The sequence below is a fragment of the Nothoprocta perdicaria genome, unplaced genomic scaffold (genome assembly GCF_003342845.1).
Source record: "Nothoprocta perdicaria isolate Ctin4 unplaced genomic scaffold, notPer1 scaffold_1, whole genome shotgun sequence".
In the NCBI taxonomy this organism is placed as follows: domain Eukaryota; kingdom Metazoa; phylum Chordata; class Aves; order Tinamiformes; family Tinamidae; genus Nothoprocta; species Nothoprocta perdicaria.
Window position 1 is genome coordinate 669,290 of NW_020454093.1, and position 17,706 is coordinate 686,995.

The 17,706-nt window shown below is 38.2% G+C and overlaps 1 protein-coding gene across 2 annotated transcripts in view; it reads left to right on the forward strand.

Annotated features, from left to right (window-relative positions):
- The window catches only part of EDIL3 (EGF like repeats and discoidin domains 3), a 219,171-nt gene that overhangs the window by 170,926 nt on the left and 30,539 nt on the right, over window positions 1–17,706 (forward strand). For both annotated transcript variants that reach the window (XM_026035921.1, XM_026035928.1), the window contains 2 exons: window positions 1,034–1,178; window positions 8,710–8,894. In XM_026035921.1, coding sequence (XP_025891706.1) covers window positions 1,034–1,178; window positions 8,710–8,894 — 330 coding nt within the window. The remainder of the gene's footprint in view (window positions 1–1,033; window positions 1,179–8,709; window positions 8,895–17,706) is intronic.

Here is a 17,706-nt window from a genome sequence, read left to right on the forward strand (position 1 = left end):
TAGAAAAGTATAAGCCTGACAGAGAAAGCAGTGTGTTTCCTTGCTATTATTTTTCTCTAAAAAAGCAGTTCTCTAAAAGCAGTTTTTGTGCACTAAGAATTTCTTATCCTTTAATTGAGGGTTGTAAAAATATTGTGTCCTCAGGCTAGAATAATCCTGTTTATTGCTCTTAACTGGTTTTCATTTTAATTAGTTTACCAGTAATTACTCGTTACTCTATTTTCAATTTGATTTTATTACGTTGGCAGATTAATGTTAACCCTTAAAAGCATAGAACTCATTCATCAATGCTAATCTCTGCATTGCATAAACAGTAGCATGTTTATCATGTATCTATACGATTTATAGTTACTATTTATTTTTATACAGAGTTCTGAATGCAAAGCAACAAGAATGGCTTTACTATGAAAGTTAACATAGAGAAGACACCAGCATTCGACATAGTTCCTCTTACGAGGGCAGGAAGTTGAAATGCCTTATGAAAAGGTGTATAATGAAGGAAGAAACCAAAATATAATCATATCTTTTAGAGTGAGGAGAGAATAGAAGAATTTTTTAGATTTAATTCAGCTCCCAGTGAAAGGTTCTAGTAGAATTTGGTGGTAGCTGGAGCAGTTTGTTGAAGTAGAGGGAAAAAATAAATGTCAGTCAATTTAAATAATTGAATAATTGCAGGCTAGATTGAATAGGAACTATTTAAAACATTAATTTGAAAAAAAAAAAAAAAAAAAAAGAAAAAAAGATGTAATTTAGTACATTAGAAGCTCCAGGTTCTAGGAGTGACATGTCAAAGGCAATTTTACCAGGGGCAACAAACACATGCGTGTATAAGCCAAAGTCAGTTATGCCACCTTTAAAATCTTGAATGTTGGGCACAAAAAGTGGAAAAAAAACAACCTCTGTGAAAAAAAATTACAGAGAACCAAAGAGGGAAGGTTAGAAGAGCAAAGAGAATATGTTTGAGGCATCAAAATGAAATGAACATCTCCTAAGTCTCTTAGTAGATTTTTATGAATATGTCATTTTAACATAGGTATTCCGTGGAAATATAGACAACAACACTCCTTATGCCAACTCCTTCACACCACCAATAAAGTCACAGTACATACGGCTGTATCCTCAGGTTTGCAGAAGGCACTGTACTTTGAGAATGGAACTTCTTGGCTGTGAATTATCAGGTGAGTTTTGTAGCAATTGTCATATCTCAGAAATAAACAACACATTCTTGTGCTGGTGGTTTAGAACAGATCCCATTTATTCATACTGAAATGCAGTTGACATCTTTGAGTTTATCCAGATGCTTATTGTTTCATTTTATGTAAATGATATAAGCAACAATAGTTCGGTGATGGTATTAGTAGTATTAATAAGGTAACACAGTAGCAATCTTACTAAATCTTTTATATGCATTGGCCTCAAACTATGTATGACCTATAAAAGGTCGGTAAATATCATCCAAGGTGAATAAGTATCATCAGATATCAGGAGCTATTCTGGTATATATTGAAGAGGCATTGAGACAGTCTCTAACTCACAGTTACATTCAGTATATCCAAAAAAAAATAGTACAGAAAGAGAAAGGATTGCTGAGAACTAAAGCTGTTTGCCAAGAGTCTGCTGTGCAGTTCTGAACAGAAGCAGGGACCACAGTCAATCTGAGTCATTTCTCATGATTGCTGGATGATCACACTGATGATGAATGATGTGCTGCAAGCCGTCTTTGGAGGTACAAGAATGCGTCTTCTGGACTGGAATAAGATATATTTTACCAAGCTGCTTTAGAAAAGGTTTGATTTTATGTACGCTTTTTGTCTTTCCAGTGGAAGCAGTGATTGTGTCTTGTAGGAAAAGTGAAAAAAAAGTAGAGCCAATATAAACCCTCTTAAGGTTTAGAGTAGCAGATATTATAGTTCATGAATGTAAAGCCTAACCTGTTAGCTGCTCTTTGCAAGAACCATGTCCCTTTACAAATTCAGTAATGCATGTTAATTTTTAAAAATCTTTTGCAAGAGATCAACCTTTACCAGTGGGAGTGCTCCACAAATTCATTTAGGAATGATTTTTTCTGTGGCTATATGCTTACTGTACAAACAATAGTCATCCAGTTTACGAATTATATATCAAAACTGTAGGAGTTAAATAACTTTTAGTCCCCTATTGGTATCAAAACCAGATTCAGAAATGAAAAGTTAATGCATTAATCTCAGTGTACCCCGTTTACAATATAGATAGATTTGAGAGTAAATAGAAAATTCTATCTAGCTGCTTTAGTCTGTTGGATTTTTTTTTTATGTCTTCCATTTCTGGAACTACAATGTACAGCCCTTGCCAGAATGACCAAGAATAGTTTTGCTCAAAGAGTTATGAAAGCCACTGAGGTAAATTCATTTCAGAGGTCTCCTAACAATTTCAAGGTCATAATTTCTTAAAACTGCAGGCAGCCAAGGCTCACCAAAACAATTTCAGTGTCTACTGGAAAATAAATATGATTATACATAAAGACAATCTAATGCAGTCTTATTCCAGATAATCTGTTTTAGACTAAAAAGGATCTTGACAGATCTGGCTTCTCTAACAAATAGTGAAACTAGAGAAGAGAAACCCTACGGAAGGGAAGGAGACTATGTTGCAGGATGTTCGTGCTAAAAATGAAACCTTTCTTAGGATTTGCAGTTCAACAGTATATTATGCATAACATATGCATAATTATGCATGCGGTCAGATATATATATATAATATAATATACTGTTGTATATTATATGTATATTATATTATATCTGACCAGCATGTGGTCAGATGTAGATTCATTAATAGTTTAACTGACTAGTACCCATAATCAGACTTTTTGGAAAGCATTTCCAATACTTATGTGAACAACCATCAGTACAATACACATTTACGAAAATCTCATGACCTTGTATTCCTGCCTTATTTGTGTTTTACACATCTCTGTTTTGTAAATTCCTTTCCTTTTTTGTAGTCTTGTACAAATTTGGCAGATTCTTGGTGTTCTGAGTTTTTCAGTTCTTGCAGAAGTATGCTAATCCCCAAAGCTTTTTATTCCTCTGAATATGTTCACATCTGCCTTCTTAGCACTTACTTCTATTCTGTTGTTTTCTTTAAGCTATTCCTCCCTCCATGCCTGTAGGTAGCTATAGAATCTGACACACAAACTCTTATGCAAGGAGTCTTCATAACTTCTGCATTTATAGTGACCTTGAAATTGGAGTTTTCAATTCTTGGTGAAGTTAGGAGGGGCATCAACAAAACTACCACCTTGAGCTTCTGGAGGGTAGGCTTTGGACTGAGAGTTCCTTGGGAGGCAATTCTGAAGAGCAATGAGTTCCAGGAAGACTGGACATTTCTCAAATTGAAAATCTTGAAGACACAGGGGAAGTTCATGTACATGTGTCAGAAGACAAGCCATTGAGGAGAAAGACTGGCATGGCTGAATAGGGAACTATCGTCGAGACTCAGGGAAAAAAGTTTTTAACACCTTTGGAAGACGGGGCAGGCACCTCAAGAAGAGTCCAAGGACATTGCTAGGATATACAAAGAGGAAATTAGAAAGGCAAAAACTTATCTGGAACTCAATCTATTTACCGTTGTAAAACACAAGAAAAATTGTTTCTACACATACATTAACAAGAGGAGGAGGTCCAAGAAGAATCTCCATCCTTTATTGGTGGTGAGGAACATCGTCACTAGGATGAGGATAAGACTGAGGTACTTAATGCCTTCTTTGTCTCAGTCTTTAATAGGCAGCTCAGTTGTTCTCAAGGTTTTGGCCCCCTGAGCTGCAAGATACCTATGCTGAGCAGAATAAGCTCCCCATAATTTGGGAGGAAACAGTCAGCGACCAGCTACTCCACTTGGACACTCACAAGTCTGTGGAGAGAGATCCAGATGGGATCCACTCAGAGGTTCTGAGGGGGCTGGTGGACCTGCTCGCCAAGCAGTGGTCGTGATCAAATGAGGAGGTCCTGGACAAGTGGATACTTGCCAATGAGACAGCCATCTATAAGAAGGGTCAGATGGTGGATTTGGAGAGCTACAGGCCTGTCAGCCTAACCTCAGTGTCGTGGAAAATTATGGAACAAGATCATCTTGAGGGCAATCACACAGCATGTCTGCAACAACTGGGGGATCAGGCCTATTCAACAGGGGTCCATGAAAGGCAAGTGCTGCCTAACCAACCTGATCTCTCCTTCTATGACCAGGTGGCCTGCTGAGTGGATGAAGGAAAGGCTGTACATGTGGTTGTCTTAGGCTTTAGTAAGGCCTTTGACACCATCTCCCACTGCATTCTCCTGGAGAAGCTGGCAGCTCATAGTTTACACAGGAGGACTCTGTTAGGTGAAGAACTGGCTGGATGGCTGAGCCCAGAATGGTGGTGAATGGAGTTAAGTCCAGCTGGCAACTGATCCATGAGCAAGGTTCCCCAGGGGTCAGTGTTGGATCTGATGGTCTTTAATATCTTTATCAGTGATCTGTCTGAGGGGATTGAGTGCACCCTCAGCAAATTGGAAGATGACACCAAGCTGGGAGGAAGAGTAGATCTACTTGAGGGTAGGAAAGCTCTACAGAGGGATGTGGACAGGCTGGATTGATGGGCTGAGACCACCTGTATGAGGTTCAACAAAGCCAAGTGCCAGGGCCTGCACTGGTCACAACAATCCCATGCAGTACTGCAGGCTTGTGGCAGAGTGGCTGGAGAGCTGTGCGGCAGAAAAGGATCTGGGAGTGATGGTCAACAACTGGCTGAACATGAGCTAGCAGTGTGCCCTGGTGGCCAAGAAGGCAAGTGGCCTCCTGGCTTACATCAGGTATAGCGTAGCCAAGAGGATTAGGGAAGCAGTGATATAGTTCCCTGTACTCAGTACTGGTGAAGCCGTACCTGGAATACTGTGCTCAGTTTTGGGCCTCTCACTACAAGACATTGAGGCACTTAAACCTCAACGCAAAGAAGGGCAACGAAGCTGGTGAAGGGTCTGGTGCATAAGCCGCATGAGGAGCAGCTGAGGGAGCTGAGGTTATTTAGCCTCGAGAAGAGGAGACTCAGGGGAGATCTTATTGCTCTCTTCAACTACTTGAAAGGAGGTTCTAGTGAGGAGGAGGTCAATCTCTTCTCCAAAGTAACTACTGAAAATAGGACAAGAGAAAATGGTCTCAAGTTGCCCCAGGGGAGGTTCAGATTAGGAATTCCTTACAATTAGGAAATATTTATACATGAAAAGAGTGGTGAAACATTGGAAAAGGCTGCCCAGGGAAGTGGTAGAATCACCACCTCAGCAGTGATCAAGGAGGGTGTAGATGAGGCATTTAGGAACATGGTTAGGCAGGCAGAGTGGTGATGGGTTTGCAGTTGGACTTGATGATCTTGAGGGTCTTTTCCAAACATAGTGATCCTGTGATTTAAAACTAGATTCCATTGCTCTTGTTCATTTTCATGTATTCCTATCCAGTTGCATGTACATTTCTACATAATTTTGATAAATCTCTTTATTTTTCACAAAAACAAGACAAAACAAGATTATTTTTGGCCTAGTGTAATTTTCCTACTTAATAYTGTATAAGTCCTAGCATTAGACAAGACAAATGTAGACCTTTGCATACAGATCTAGTTGATGGGACTTTTATGAGATATGTTGACATCTACATCRTCTCAAATTTTTCCTCCACTGAATCAGAAATTTAATATTTTCTTGAGAGTTTGAACTTTGTTTAAAAAAAAAAAGAGAGAGCACTTTAAGGCACTCAAGATTAAAAAGCAAAATATTGTGCCTTTGGAAGAAACAACAGAGAATAGGCCCAATGTGGATGCTTTCACTTCTTAGACYCTCATCTCTGCTTTTACCAAAAGTAGATACCTCAGTGAGCTGGACAAAATAAGAAGCACCTATGATCTTAGGTAGATTTGAATATACATAATTATCATTTATCACTATTCAAAACATCTCATGTGCTGACCTAGAAGGCTCCCCTGAGCCCAGCCATAAATATCTCTGCATTAGTTTCCACTAGTTTTTACAAGTTGTAAGAAAGGGAAGAGAGATTTAAAGCTCTTACAAGGATATTAGGAAAGAAATTTAAAATATAGTGAAAAGAATAATGTGTTCTAGGCAGTCATAAGCATTCTTAGAAATCTACCTCTATATCAGTGATTGTTTACTGACACAAAAATTTTTAAGAGTTTGGTCATTCTGTCCTATGTGCTCAGGGTGAGAGCTCACGTAGCGAAAGGAGGAGTCATTATCTTCTGTTATCACAGGGACTTGGGGCTGGGAAGTGACTATTTGTGATCTTTTATCGTTTTCTTTGGTATAGCTCTTAGATGATATTCTGTCACTTAAGTGCACAAGAGCATCCATTTCTGGTTCTCATAGGTCTTTCTCACCTTCCTTGGTTCTTTTAACAGATGTTTCTTCGTTTTACTTTAGGGCAGTGGACAAAGGACTAGTGTAAAATTACAACACTGCGAGTGCTAAACTTGCACACCTGCAACAGCACACCCGTTTGTTGTTCAGAAGAGATAGAATGGGTTCATTCTCTTTGAGAGATTGAACCACTGCTGGAAAACAGTTTTGATAAGCACTGTTTTTGTGGCAGAAACCTCCTTCAGATTCTTCAGRTGAAACATTCTTGCCCTTATGATCTAGGAATGTTACTTGGGAAATGAATAATAGTCAAAATCCCTTTCTAGCTATAGATAACACTCTCAATTGCTCTCTCCTCAAAAACAAAATCAATTTACTGTTATTTTAAACTCAGTAGCTCTTTTTACAGGAAAGACTATTAAAACCTCCTTTCGTACATTAAGAACCAGTTTTGAAATGTTTTGCAAAAAATTATCTGTTATCTGTTTATGCTTAAATTGAATGTAAAACATTGTAGTATTTCAAAGTTTAAATTAAAGTTTAATATACTAGAGAGCATATTGTTGTTACATTTCTCTGGGATACTTATTCCTGATACTGTTCCTTCACTTGAAGGGTGTGATCTTATCACCTCTGATTTGAGTCCATAATAATTGCCCTTAATTCTGTGGGTTAAACTGACTGGAGAAACACAAAGTAGAGTCTATCCAGAAGGCCCTTGCTAATAATATTTCCACAGACACAACTAAGGATCACATCTTTAAATGGAGGTAGCATACTGTAGAGGAAACAATTTTTTAAGAAAAAGAGAACCGGCTTCTGTATCTAGCTCAAGTAGAGAAAAACAAAAGACTTTGGGTATTTTAAGTGGTCACAATGTACTTTGGTTATATCAGGACATACAAGCTGAGCAAGGTTGTGTCACAGCAGTAAAACCTTCATGACTTACAGGTATGCTTTAAGAAATGCAGCTAGTGCCTTAGCAAGTGACTATCTGTAAAGAATCAGCTCACTAGCTGAAGTTGAGAGTGTTAGGCAGAAAATCTCTGTTTTCCCAATGATGTATTAAGTTTCTGTGTACTTGCAGACATGAGAGGATGGCACACCTCTTGCAAAACAAGGTGTGTGAAATTCAGAGTGCATTCTGACTCAATGAACTAGAGTACATTAAAATATTATTTACAGGTGGAATGATTCGAGTGAACTAATTAGGGCCACCAAAGGTGTAAAATGCAGACTTTGACACAGCTGCGCTTTTGCAGATTTTTGTCAGCTGAGACAGGTAGGAAATGAGAAAACACTTATTTTTATATTCGCTCATATCTTCCACCTTTTGCTCAAAAACACATCAGTCTTTATTGCATCCCGTCCTACATTCCACCCTTTCTGAGCTCTTAGCAGCCCACTTAACATCAGCTGCATGACTTGCCGTCTTTCTCTCTTTCTCTTTCTGTCTTAACTAAATATCTCGTCTGTGTTTCCTGGCTTCCAATACTGTTGTTACTGTGCTGCTGTTAAAGAGTGTTTCTCCTGCTGTCAGCTTGCTTCCCTTCTTTTATGAGTCCAAATGTGTCTTCTCTGTTCCCCTTCCCCTGATTTCCAGTATACAGTTAGGGAACATAGAATCAATTATTAATTTGATATTGTTTGCATTTTTCTAAGGAGACCTAGCAGAGAAAGGTCTGAATTCTCTTTTTAGCTACAGTCAAAATAATTCAATGTGGGACCTCCAGCAGGTTTAAAAAAGTAAACTGTTGACACTTTAATTCTCCTAAGTAATTTTCCTATTTTCCCTACTTCATAATCATTGTTTTGTGGTCTTCCACAATGTGAATTTTGGGTCTTTTTGATTTTTGGCTGGCTGTCAGGTCACTCAAGTGTGTAAAAGAGTTCAATGCTTGTTAACTTTTAACTTACTTAGTGGCATGAATAAAAATTAATGTTTCCTCAATACATAAACACACATGGATAACGTGACATGGCATACAAGTATGATTAAAATTAAGATGCATATAGGAAACAATGACAAGTCAGGAAAAGAAAACAGAGGTAAGAAGAGACGAGAGTCATCTTTTATACTTATTTCTCTTCAAAATTTTACACTAGGGTAAAATGCTTCAAATTCTCTATCATATTTTCAGTTCTTTCTCAGTGGTAATTATATAAACTGCTTTGAATTGTCAATTATTTATTTATTTGTTTGCAGTTTTTCCCGACAGCATCCTTGATTAAAGTCCATTATTTGATAATTGCTACATTTCTTTCCCATATAGGAAAAACTAAAGCATAGAGACAAGTAAGTAGTGTCACAGATCTTAYTTTGCTCCTGTAGGTTGCTCGGAACCCCTGGGGATGAAATCAGGACACATACAGGATTATCAAATTACTGCCTCCAGTGTTTTCCGAACTCTCAACATGGACATGTTCACTTGGGAACCTAGGAAAGCCCGGCTTGACAAGCAAGGCAAAGTTAATGCCTGGACCTCTGGCCACAATGACCAGTCACAGTGGTTGCAGGTAAAGTTTTATATAAATTTTGACTTAYGTTTATCAGAATGGAAAAGGTTGCCTGATTTAGAATTATATCTTGYTTCATATTTTAAGTACAGCCAGTCTTAACTCTCCTACACTTGGATGCTGAAGCTTAGAAAACATACACAGGTTTCATATCTTTGCTAGCTCGTGTACTGCTCCATTACACTTCAAACTGTGCAGCATGCAGAAAATAAATGGCCAAGGAAGCCTTCAACTCTGCTGGCCAAAGCTTCAACTCAGGAGGTACAGTGCAGCCAGAGTTACTCCTTGGCTAATGAACAGAAATAGAAGTCATAGAGTTGGTACCCTGACTTCTTGATTGCTTGTTGAGAGAGATTATTTTTTCCTTGTTTTTCTTTCAAAGCTCCCTAGAAAAGTACATTTACTTGAGCTTTGTGCATATATGTGCTAATGCAGATCTGGTCCCTAGAAATTACCTTTGTCTAATTGACACTGTTCCAAATTACTTTCCAATATCACTCTAAAACTGGTAAGATTGATTGAGTACCATGAATTCGTTATGAAGTTGCACACAGGGATTGTTTTCAGTCCGGAGTAATTTATAGAAGTTGGTAGTGGGCTAATGTGGAAGATTGTGATAAATCAACATGTGGAAGTCTATTTGACCARGCACTGATACATTTATATTTTTTTGAATTGTTGAAAATTGTAGTGTTTTGAGTCAGATGCCATTTTGCAGCCAAGTTTTCTACAGGAAGTCTCAGTAGCGCTAGACAGATGATACTAACCCCTCTACAACCTTTTCACAGAAAAATTATGTCTTATTAGTATTTACTGTCCATAGTTGCTAAGGAATTTAGCAATGTGATTACTATCATTTCTCCAAGTTTACATACACAGAGAAAAGAAGTAGCAGTTGCCTTGTCTATTTAGCATATGAATAATTGAAGAAAAGGGGATTTGGTGAAAGTTTTTTAGAACAGCTTGTTGATACAGCAGGTAGTAGCTTTTAGAGAGGAAGGAGATGTTAGTGTTGTGTTTTATGGTAGAGAATCAGGTGAAACATGTTTCTTCACATAAAAGAGAGGCAGTTGAATAAGAACCAGTTTTACCCCATCAGCCACTCCAAGAAACCAAGAGTATTCAGAGACTCTGCAGAAATATTCTGTGGTGTGCTATTCCTTTTTGAAAAACACTGGATTTTTAATCAATTAGAGATAGCMAAGAACTACAAAGGCAATTCTTACACACTACAATCTGCGTAGTCCTGCCATATTTGAACCTCTCTGACTATACAAACAATTCTGGAGCTATGTTATTGCTTGGAGGATCTCTGCAAGTCCCTACGGTATCTGACCTATTCTTTCATTGTATACATATATATTGTTGTTATATAAATAAAAATATTTATTCTTTAAATATATTGCAGCTAGGCAATGGTTTCAGAAGAAATCATAGGAACATGACCATTTTACCATCTTTCAAAAGACACTGAATTTATAACGTCTTTCTAAGACACATCACGGCATTTCTTCCTAGAAAAAAAAAAAAAAGACATAAGACTGCTTGGTATTACTGTGCTTGAACTGGTCATTTAGTAGTACTGTTATTCAATCTGTAAGTAAATATGGACTCGGATGCATCAAGCCTACATAGAAATTCTATAAATTATATTTATTATCTCTGTCCTCACTGGAATCCAGCTCTAGGTAGTTTTCTCTCTCTCCTAAACCTGACTCCTAAACCTAACCCTAACCCTGACCTGACCCTAGATGTGAGCCATATCTTAGGTGGAGCCAGCAAGCCCATGAGCTTAGCTCTTAAGCCAAAGTTCTCCTTGAAGGCATGTAGCTAGTGCACTACACTTAATTTGGCATATGCTTTTTGTGTTGCTGTGTCCCGCTGTGCTCTAGCCTTTCTTTATTTCTTAACCATAACCCTAGATGTGGACCACTTGTTGGGTATCACCAGAAAGGCTAGTTTYATCTCTTAGGCCAATGTTATCCCAGAAGGCGTGTGCACTGCTTTGCAGTGTCTTTTCTCTCACTGCGCACTGTTCTGCTCTAGGCTTTCTTTCTCTTTAGCCCTAACCCTAATGTAGSTGTAACCTAACTCTACAATGGCCCCGAAAGACTAGTGTTATCTCTTAAGCCTAAGTTATCCTGGAAGTCATGTGGCTAGCGTGCTCTACTTGCTTTGGCATGCATTTTATGTGTTTGGCATGGCTTCTGTGTCACTATGGCCCCTGGTGCTCTAGGCTTTTTCTCTCTCTTACCCGTAACACTGACCCTAACCCTACGTGAGATTACTACCAGGAAGCTTTCTCTTGGTTCTTGGTCCAAAGTGATCCTCGACGGAATGTGCTTTGCCCTGCCTTTTATGTCTCCGCACCCCATGGTGCTCTAGGCTTTGTCTCTCTATTAACCCTAACACTAGRGGAGAGCCAAATAGGATTTGCTGCCAGTAATTTTTGTGTTGATTCTTGGTCCAATTACATCCTCTAAGGAATGTGACTAGTGCGCTATATGTGCTTTTGCATGCCATTTATATATCCACGCCACATGCCTTTGCATGGATTTTCTGTCTGCACGACCCATGGTGCTCTAGGCTTTGTCTCTCTCTCTTAACCCTAACCCTAGCAGAGAGCCAAATACTGTGTGCTGCCAGGAAACGTTCTGTAGATTCATGGTTCAAAGTGATCATCAAAGGAATGGGACTAGTGCGCTATAGGTGCTTTCGCATGCCTTTTGTGTCTCCGTGCCGCTTGGTACTCTAGCCCTTCTCTCTCTCTTAACCCTAACCCTAGATATGTGCAACGTATTGAGTTCCACATCAAGGTTTATGTTGTCTCAAAAGCCAGGCATGTTTTAGAAGGAATGTGGCTGGTGTCCTACACCTCCTTTGGCATGGCCTTTGCGTCACCATGGCTTATGGTACTCTACGCTTTGTGTCTCTCTTAACCCCAACTCTAACCCTAGACACACATGTCTAGGGGTGCCATATATGGGGTGTCACATCAAGGTTTGTGTTGTCTCGAAGTCCAAAGATATCTTAGAAGGAATGTGGCTGATGTCCTACACTTGGTTTGGCATGGCTTTTGTATCCCCACTACCTATGGTGCTCTGCACTTTGTCTCTCTCTCTCTCTTAACCCTAACCCTAACCATAACTCTAACACTAGACATGTGCCATATATTGGGTGTCACATCAAGGCTTGTGTTGTCTCGAAGGCCAAACATATCTTAGAAGGAATGTGGTTGGTGTCCTACACTTTCTTTTGAATGGTTTTCATGTTGTCATGGCCTATAGTGCTATAGGCTTTGTCTCTCTCTGAACCCTAACCCTAGATATGCGCCATATATCGGCTGTCACATCAAGGCTTGTKTTGTCTCGAAGGCTAAAGTTATCTTAGAAGCAATGTGGCTATTGTCCTACACTTGCTTTGCAATGGCTTTTGTGTCGTCATGACATATGTTTCTCTGGGAATTGTGTCTCTCTCAACCCTAACCATAACTCTAAGGGTGAGCCAAATACTATGTGCTGCCAGCAATCTTTGTGTTGGTTCTTGGTCCAATTAGATCCTTGAAGGAGTGTGACTAGTATACTACATGTGCTTTGGCATGCTGTTTATATGTCCGGGCCGCATGGTGCTCTAGGCTTTGTCTCTCTCTTAACCCTAACCCTAGATATGTGCCATATATGGCACATCAAGGCTTGTCTTGTCTGAAAGGATATACATATCTTAGAATGAATGTGGCTGCTATCCTATACGTGCTCTGGCATGGCTTTTGTGTCTCCACGGACAATGTATTGGGTTCCACATCAAGGTTTTTGTTGTCTCAAAGGCCAGGCATGTCTTAGAAGGAATGTGGCTGGTGTCCCACACTTGCTTTGGCATGGCTTTTGAGTTGCCACGGCCTATGGTGCTAACTCTAAGCCTAGATATGGGCCATATATCGGATATCACATCAAGGCTTGCATTGTCTTGAAGGCTAAAGTTATCTTAGAAGCAGTGTGGCTGTTGTCCTACACCAGCTTTGCAGTGGCTTCTGTGTCGCCAAGATATATGATTCTCTAGTCTTTGTCTCTCTCTTAATCCTAACCCTAAATCTAAGGGAGAATGAAATGCTGTGTGCTGTCTGCAAACTTTGTGTTGACTCTTGGTCCAATTAGATCCTCAAAGGAGGGTGACTAGTGCGCTATATGTGCTTGGACATGCCATTTATATGTCCCGGCCTCATAGTGCTCTAGGCTTTCTCTCTCTCTTAATCCTAACCCTAGATATGCGCCATATATCGGGTATCACATCAAGGCTTGTGTTGTCCCGAAGGCCAAACACATCTTAGAATGAATGTGGCTGCTATCCTATACTTGCTTTGGCATCGCTTTTGTCTCGCTATGGCCCCTGGTGCTCTAGGCTTTGTCTCTCTCTTAAGCCTAACCCTAGCCCTATATATGTGCCCATATATCAGGTGGCACATCAAAGCTTGTGTTGTCTCAAAGACCAAACATATCTTAGAAGGAATGTGGCTGATGTCCTACACTTCCTTTAGCATGGCTTTTGTGTCACCATGGCCCATGGTACTCTAAGCTTTGTCTCTCTCTCAACCCTACGCCTAACCCTAGTGGAGAGCCAAATACTCTGTGCTGCCAGGAAGCATAACTAGTGCTTTTTAGTTTGGACATTCCTTTTGTATCGCTGTCTCCCGTTGCGCTCTACCCTTTCTTAAAGTTGTAATCTTAACCCTAGGTGTGAGCCATATTACAAGTGTTACTAACAAGGCTAGTGTTGTCCTTTAAGCCAGAGTTCTCCTAGAAGGAATGTATGTAGCGTATACACTTGATTTGACATACATTTTATGTTGCTGTGCTCTATTATGCTCTATGCTTTCTTTACCTCTTAACCTTAACCCTAACTCTAGGTGTGAACCAAATCTGAGGAGGAGGTAGCAAGGTAAGTGTTATCTTTTAGGCCAAAGTTATCCTAGAAAGAATGTAGCAAGTGCACTGCACTTGCTTTAGCATTCATTTTATGTCACCATGTTCCAGTGTCTTCTAAGCTTTCTCTCTCTCAACCCTAAACCTAATCCTAAGCGTGAGCCATATCTCATGTGGGACCAGCAAACCTAGTGCTGAGTCTTAGGCCAAAGTTATCCTGGAAGGAAGGTCTCTAGTGTGCTATAAGTGCTTTGGCTTGTCTTTTATGTCACCGCGCCCCTTGACGCGCTACCAGTAAATTTGCCTTCTTGACGTTTCCTACCCAGTAATGCGTAACCTGGAATGCAAATATGTAAATTCACTAGTTTTCTCATTTGCCAATATACCATATAGTTTGTTCTGCAACTACCATATCATGCGCTATGTCATAAATTTATATACTGATACGAACAGTAAGATTTTTTTCCTCTTATGTCTTCCTTTATTTCCAAAGAATTTTTAACTCTATAGGAATAAATATACATTAATAAATAAACACAAGGAGGTTTGTCTTGATTTTCTAGTTTCAGTCACCTATCACCAGGTGATGGCCACCTTGTGACCACCAATTTGAAACCATTCCAGATATCATTCTCTTACCCTGCTTCTCCCTCTAATCATTTCAAGTTTAATGTATACTTCACGTTAATAATCTTATTAAATTGTACATTTCAGCATTTCCCTTTCTAAATTGCTTATGACTTTGAAAGCTTTCTTTGGCTATTCGTTTTATGGCTATGTTTATAGTGGTAATCGAATTTAAGCCTCAAAGGTAAACAAGGAAGCATAAAGTCTTGGTTGTTTGGGGGTTTTAGTGTTGTATACAGACTGTATTTTATTAATTAGGTAGCTATATTAGGAAAAATATCTTTGATTTTACTCTGTCTCGCTAAATACAAGGAGATTGTTAGAAGAACAGGCTAGGGAGACAAGTTCTTTGTTGCAAGGTATCTATGTAATGGGTAGGAGCTGGATATAGTTTATTAATTATTTCCTGGAGTTCAAATTTGTATAATGACACCTTCATAAACAGGTAAGGCAGGTGCTCGTCTGAACAGTTAAGTTGCTATAGTAAAGACTTTATAGGGAAAAAAAAAAGTTTCACACCATGTCCTGCACTGTTCAGTGAATTTTATTTCTCATGCCTCCATTAAATCTGCTGGAGAGAATTGTAAAAGATTAACTCTGTGTTCCAGGCCCTATCTTTGAAATTTGACTAATTCTAACTAGTCTAATTCTTTGAAATCTGACTTATCTAATCACTAACAAGACCTGTGAGACTTTGGCAGGACTTTTGATTGCTAGAATATGGGAGGGGAAGATTGCACCATGCCTGCTTTAGTTTTTATACATTCTAAAGTCTGACCATTGTCTGAGGCAGGATACTGGATATTTTTCTAAATCAGTAGGATAAATATCATATAAATACACGTGTTGCATGGTAATACCTGTGTAATTAATGAGTCAACCAAACTTCACTCAAAATATATGACCCTAGCTGGATCACGATAGGAGTGTGCCAAATCTGCTGATCTATCATGCTGATAGGAGGCTGGCTTCGCAGTAGAGTTGTATGCGATGGCTAACAAATGAGTTGTGGACTCATTTTGTTCCTTGGAAAAGGAAGTTTGTCACTTTTTTTGCCCACAGAGCCAATCCCCACTGGGAAGACTTTTTCACTCAAAATAAACCTCAGAACTGCTTTAAAGCAGCTGCAGGTTTTGTTATTAGCTGTTGGCATTTTTTCACAGCATCTGCCACCAAAAATTTTATTCTTCTCATTTCCCCCAAATCTACACAGTAATAAGCAGCAGGACCAGCACATGAATTGCTTTATGTTTCAAAATATATCAGGGGGGTTGGAAGGGGGGGGCAGGTTATCTGAGAAAACCTCAGAAATCTTTTTTTCCATGATTCTCAGTATTTATTTTCAATCCTAGAAAGTCTTTTGATATTAAAAATCAAATTTGTCATTTATGATAATTTATGTATTATTTTAGGTTATTATCAGAGAATTCCAACGTGGTTCTATTTATTTTCTTTACTCTGCATCCTAGTAAATTTCTGTGATTTCATCCTAGTATTTCAGTGATACTAAGGCAGTCTAACTCTAGGAGAATATATTGACAAAATGTTTTATAATTCTATTTTTTTTTATTTGCAGTCAAACATATGAGAATGAAGAAAGTCTTTTTCATTGTTTTGGATGTCTGAGTTACTATATGTGTCTGTATATGTGTATGAGGAGGTGTGATCTCATTTCGTCTATATTTTTATATTTTAAAGAATGCATTTGCTAAAATACAGTAAAATATCATCTATTTTTAATTCTAGTAAAACAAAAATGAGATCTTCCACTAAGATGAGGAAGGATATATAGTTGGTCAAGGAGAACTTGCAAAATCAGCGATTCACTAATTCAGTGAATTTCACTAATTCTGTGATTTTAACAAGTCAGTCATCTTCCATGGAAACTCACTCAGAAGGAAAAAACTGTGCATGAATCAATTTACTTTGGTGATGGAAGTCTTCTGTATTGCACGAGCTTAAAATTCTGGCAACTGAGTTCTGACAATTAGATTTTATTTCTTACTTTAAAAAATATAAGCAGGTTAAACTTTAATGTTTGAGCAAATAAATGAATTATTCAAATTTAATCTGTAACACAATTTTAAAGAACTGTAAATCTTATTTGAGTGCTACACTTAGCAATTTAGGTAAAGTAATCTTAAAACTTGAAATAGAGACTAAGCGTGAGGGGCTTTCTAGACAATTTCATCATCTGTCATATCACATTGTGCCAGTGAACATTGAGTGCCAATTATGTCCCAGATTAAAGAGAAAAGATTAAAAAACAAATCAGTGTAATACTTTAACAGAAGTATTGTTTATAAAATACAAGTCTTTTCATCAAACTGTATCTGATATTAATTGTCACATATCAGGGATAAAAATGGAGGAAGTAAGTTCTATTATTTTATTCCATTAATTTGTTTATTACATGAGCTTTAGTGCAATGCTGTCCRTGGAAGATTATAGTAGCTATTTAGATTTTTAGAGCTGTGGAACTATCATTAAATAGCGTATTACACTAAAATAAAATTGTCTTACAGAATTGTTAATCTTAAAGATAAAGAATATCTATTTGAAAGTTTTCTGTAGTAAAAGTAAAAGAAAGAACAATTGAATTTTCAGATAGAGTGGATTAGGAATGATTATGCAGTAGTTTTCAGAACGTAAGAATTAAGGGAGGCACTTGAGACAGGCAAGCAGTAGCTTTAGACAAGTAAAAGGAAATATGTTTTCATATATATCATCTAATATTGTTACGAAATATACTATGGGATTTTATGGATATCAAAAGTGTAAGTAAACTCATCACAGGTTCAGTAAATTCCTAGAGAATAAATGGTTATTAATATGATTCTCCAGACACAATTTCTGGTTCAAAAATGCCTAAAGCAAGCAGACACAGAAAGATTATCCTACTGGGAGAAGACTAGCTTCTTGCTTTCAGCAGGCCCTAACTATCTGACTTTTCTTAAGCATTAATACTATCAGAGACAGATTCTGTGACTAGCTTTATTGCTATTATTGCTTTTCATTGCTTTAGGTAGCACATGATTTTTGCTTTCTGGCAAAAAAAAAAAAAAAAAGTTTCTTTCTCAGAGGTGTGAGCAATAGTTGGCAGCCATCACTAAATTTTTCTGTTTTGGAAAAGTTACTTCTTACTCTGTCCTTTAGAGGAGATTAACATTATAAAAAATATGAAGCAATTCAATGTCTAAGAGTATCCTAACCGTTAAAACCAAAGAAAAAGGAGGTAACTAAAATTACATGCGTTGAAAATTCCTCTC